A 3,977-nucleotide genomic window follows, 5' to 3' on the forward strand; every position below is an offset into this window, starting at 1 on the left:
AAAAAAAAAAAAAAAAAATTGCACATTGTAATTAGCAAGCGGTCACATCACTTCTTGAAAAGTATGGTGGTGGCTGGTCACTGGACCTCTGTCATTCAGCTCACAGAAAGAGAGCAAAGCATGTAGTTTCTTCTGTACTTCCTTATCTCCCAGTGATAAGCCATGTAACATTAAAAAAAAAAGTAAAGATAAGTGAAAGAGGGAAGCAGCCAGCAAAGATGGAATACAGGGAAGAAATTAAAAATAGTAATGCTGGAATTGAAATTCAAATAGAAAGTGAACAGTTACAGGAGAAATAGATGACTAAGCGAATGCTGACACTATTGCTATTAGAAAGACTCTAGATACGTAGCCAGAGGAACTCAGTGAAGGCAAATTTATTGACACAAATGAGTAACGTGGTTGGGACAAAAACGTCCCAAAGGAAGTGATGCTGGCAAAAAAAAAAAAAAATCATATTAAAGGAAATCTCAGAAATACCTCACAACATTGAAAATACAAAGGACAAAACGTTGAAAGCTGATCCAGACTTAGAACAAGAATGAAGTAGGCCAGTTAGCCAAGGTATAGAAAAGGTGCCTGCTCTTTATCATAAGGCATATGAAACGAAGCAGACAAACACCGTTCACACTCCTCTTGATAAGTTTTTTTTTTACAAAGAAATAAAACATTTTAATTCTCAATATTTGAAATTACGTATTAAACAAATATTAGTTTTAGTATTTGTTTTCACTCCCCTAAATATTTGTAACCAACAATAAAAGTTTTAATTTTTTGAAAAAGTTGAAAAAACAATTGTTATTTTTCCCATTGATTATTAAAATTCCTTTGCACAGTCTCAGCTCATATAGTCATTTCTACGGCTCTGCATTACCAGCTAGGATTGCCTGTGTTGCTATAGGTTGAGAACAGAATCAGCATCTTGTCTTTATAGTTTGTCAATAGGAGGAGGAAGAGAATAAAAATGAATTTAAGTATTACATTAACATGAAATAACCAGAAAATGGTATCATTAATTTCCAGTGGTCTGTAATCAGAGTAAAGGCACAAGCTAATAGGCAAACCACACCAAGCAATTCAAGCAAAAATCTAAACAAGAGTTTTCTTTCCTACCTACAGGAATAAATTGACATCTAAATCTTTTCTAAACTTCAAATAGATTTGGGGGATAAGAAAAAAGGATCTCACCACATATTCTGCTATATTCCTCAAAGGTTATTCAGTTAATTCTGAATCACCTTATTCTGGAATATGAAAAATGGATGTCATGGGTCATGTTTTTCTCTTTCTCATGCTCTTAACTCTGAGGAATTCTGAGTTATCTGTAAATAGTTGTGGATGCAGAGGAAAGCAGCACTTGTCAAAGAAGGCTTCATTTTACATCAAACTTAATGAGAATTTTAATTCAATTAAAGTGGAAAAAGTCCTTTGAATCAGTAAAATACATAAAAGAAAGTTTGCTAACCTTAACACACACAAGAGCCTAATTTATAAAATGGTACATCAAACGGGCTGTGTGCGGGCAAAAGAAAGTCTTGTGATTTTTCAAGTATCAACTATTAAGTCTAGTATTCTCAAATTATATAGACTGGGCAACCTGGTTTTAATATTGCTATTAAAAAGTAAAGGCAAGTTCTTAATTTTTTGCCTTAAAACTACTGTAACAACTTTAAAGTATAATCCAGTAAACTACTATAATAATATATTTAAAAAAACTCAAAAGTGGCGTGAAATCTGAGTTCTAGCCCTCCAGCATCCATTAGCTGTTTGACCTTGGACGAGTCACATGACTTCTCCAGGACCCACGTTATTTATCTGTAAACTCAAAGGACATCCGTTGTGCTGTCGAGGGTTATGGTAGGCATTTCAAAGTGCTAAATAATGGCCTAATATACAAATAATATTAGTCTAAAAACAGAAACAAAATACTTTATAAATTCACATATGATATACTGACTATATGCAATAACGAATTAATAATATCTTACCTTGGTAACTTTTTATACAGGAATCGCTTTAGGTCCTGAAGGGAATATATAAAAATCATATAATAATATACCTTCCACTGGTTATCTACATCCTGTCCTATCCACAGCTATCCACATTTCAGGGACCTTAGGTTATCATTCATAACTGTTCTTGCTTGTGTTTTATCTTTCTCTGTCTGATTTTGATATTTACTAGTCATGTAACTTGGAGCAAGTTAAATAACCTTTTTTATCTAAGTCTCTGTTTCATTATTTGTTGAATAGGGATAATCATAGAACCTGTGTCTTAAGATTATTGTTAAAGATTATTGAGAAAATGCACGTATTAGCATACCTAAAAATGGGAAACACAAATACATATTACGTATAAAATTAGATCATACTTTTCATACCAGTATTTTACATATTATTGTTATAGTGCACACTTAAGAAGATATTAAGAACATCTTTCCATGTCCAAACACAGATTTTCTACCATCATTTTAATGACACTGAATAAGGTGATTACCTCTGTTTCTTCATACGATTAAAGATAAATGACAATGTGTGTCAAATGTTTGGAATGGAACACAGTTAGGACTAAAGAAATAGAAGACTATTTTGTCTCATTACACTCTCTCATTTGGGGAACTTCACTGACAATCCAAGGATCAATTATGACCTTACACGGATGAATCAGATATCTGTTGTTTTGATCCTCCCATCCCTACTATTCTCCAAACTTGAATGATCACTTTGCTTCATGTTATCACAACACCAGCTTACTTTTGCTCTCGTATTAAACACACGCGCGCGCACACGCACACTGAATTTATCATGTTGCTAAAGAGGCATACGTTAGAAATCACCTTAAATTGCTACAATGAACTTAATGACACATCATGACCACTTATTGGGAAAAAAAGAATTTAGAACGCATGTTCTACTTATCACATATTGACGGGAAAGGCAGCAAACTATCATTTAGAATTTCAAACGATAAACATACAGAGCTTGTCTTATGCCCCAGCAGGACTGGGGAGTAGGGAGAACACAATTTTCTCAACCTCAGGCACCTTAGTGTCCTCCAGCCCCATTCCAGGCAGAAACTCGGGATCCTGCAAATTCATTCATATTAGTCTCCTATTCCCAATCCCAGGGAAAATAATTAATTGGGGGCAGGAGAGGAACCAAAACCGAAACAAATTTCTACTTGGGAAGTTCTACCTCTCCTCCCTCAGCAGCCTCCTCCAAATCCCTCGCCCTCCCCTTCTTATGTGGGGGTGTCGACTCACATCCGCCATGACGAACCCCTTTCTCCCGCAGGATCAATCTCCACGCCTGGAAGAGAAACTGCCGGTGACTCTTCCCTCTAGGCTTCTTCGCCCTCCCCGCCACCAGCTGAATAAGCGAGCTCAGCCCATGTCAGAACTTAGCAAAACGCCGCGGTTCTGGGCCTCGGACCAGGGAGGAAGGGAGTCGGAGTTCCCCGACACCCCGATAGGTAGCCGGCTGGGACGCCCAGCCTCAGCCCGGCCCTCACCTGCCCCTCCACCCACAGAGCTAGGCCCAAGGAGAAGGGGCGCCCTCTGCTCTTCCGTCTCACCGCCCGCGCCACACCCGGGACCGGGCCCGAACACTGGGCAAAGCAGCTCCAGTTACCTGGGTTTCTGGCCTGCCGGGTTCTGTCTGCTGTCACTTCAGGGACAGCTTCAAAGACAGTCTCCTCAGCAAGCCGCTGTCACATGATTCGTGACCTCGGCAGCGCTCCAGGAAGCACTCAGCACGACTCCAACGCCCCGTGACACGGGATTTCCGGGGAGGCCCGGCGGAAATGCGCGCGCGCGAACGGCCGACGTGCCCCGCCCCTCCCCGCGCCGCGTCCTGCGCGTGCGCTCTGGGTCGCGGTGCTCAGCAGGATTCTGTGCGAGATCGTTGCGACCTGCGTGCGGTTCCCGGGAAAATGCACGCAAGGTTTTGGGCTATAAGACGTTCTTGTGCCAGGAGGAT

General features: G+C 40.0%; 1 protein-coding gene across 1 annotated transcript in view; it reads right to left on the bottom strand.

The window, feature by feature from the left end:
• LAMTOR3 (late endosomal/lysosomal adaptor, MAPK and MTOR activator 3) overlaps nucleotides 1–3,733 on the bottom strand; it is a 14,483-nt gene extending 10,750 nt beyond the window's left edge. The window contains exons 1-3 of the mRNA XM_012641083.1: nucleotides 3,630–3,733; nucleotides 3,263–3,308; nucleotides 1,989–2,023 (exon numbers count right to left, since the gene is read on the bottom strand). Of these exons, the coding sequence (XP_012496537.1) occupies nucleotides 1,989–2,023; nucleotides 3,263–3,271 (44 nt within the window). The 5' untranslated portion in view covers nucleotides 3,272–3,308; nucleotides 3,630–3,733. The remainder of the gene's footprint in view (nucleotides 1–1,988; nucleotides 2,024–3,262; nucleotides 3,309–3,629) is intronic.
• Nucleotides 3,734–3,977: the final 244 nt, after the last annotated feature.

The sequence above is a fragment of the Propithecus coquereli genome, unplaced genomic scaffold (assembly GCF_000956105.1).
Source record: "Propithecus coquereli isolate 6110/MARCELLA unplaced genomic scaffold, Pcoq_1.0 Scaffold161, whole genome shotgun sequence".
NCBI classification, from domain to species: domain Eukaryota; kingdom Metazoa; phylum Chordata; class Mammalia; order Primates; family Indriidae; genus Propithecus; species Propithecus coquereli.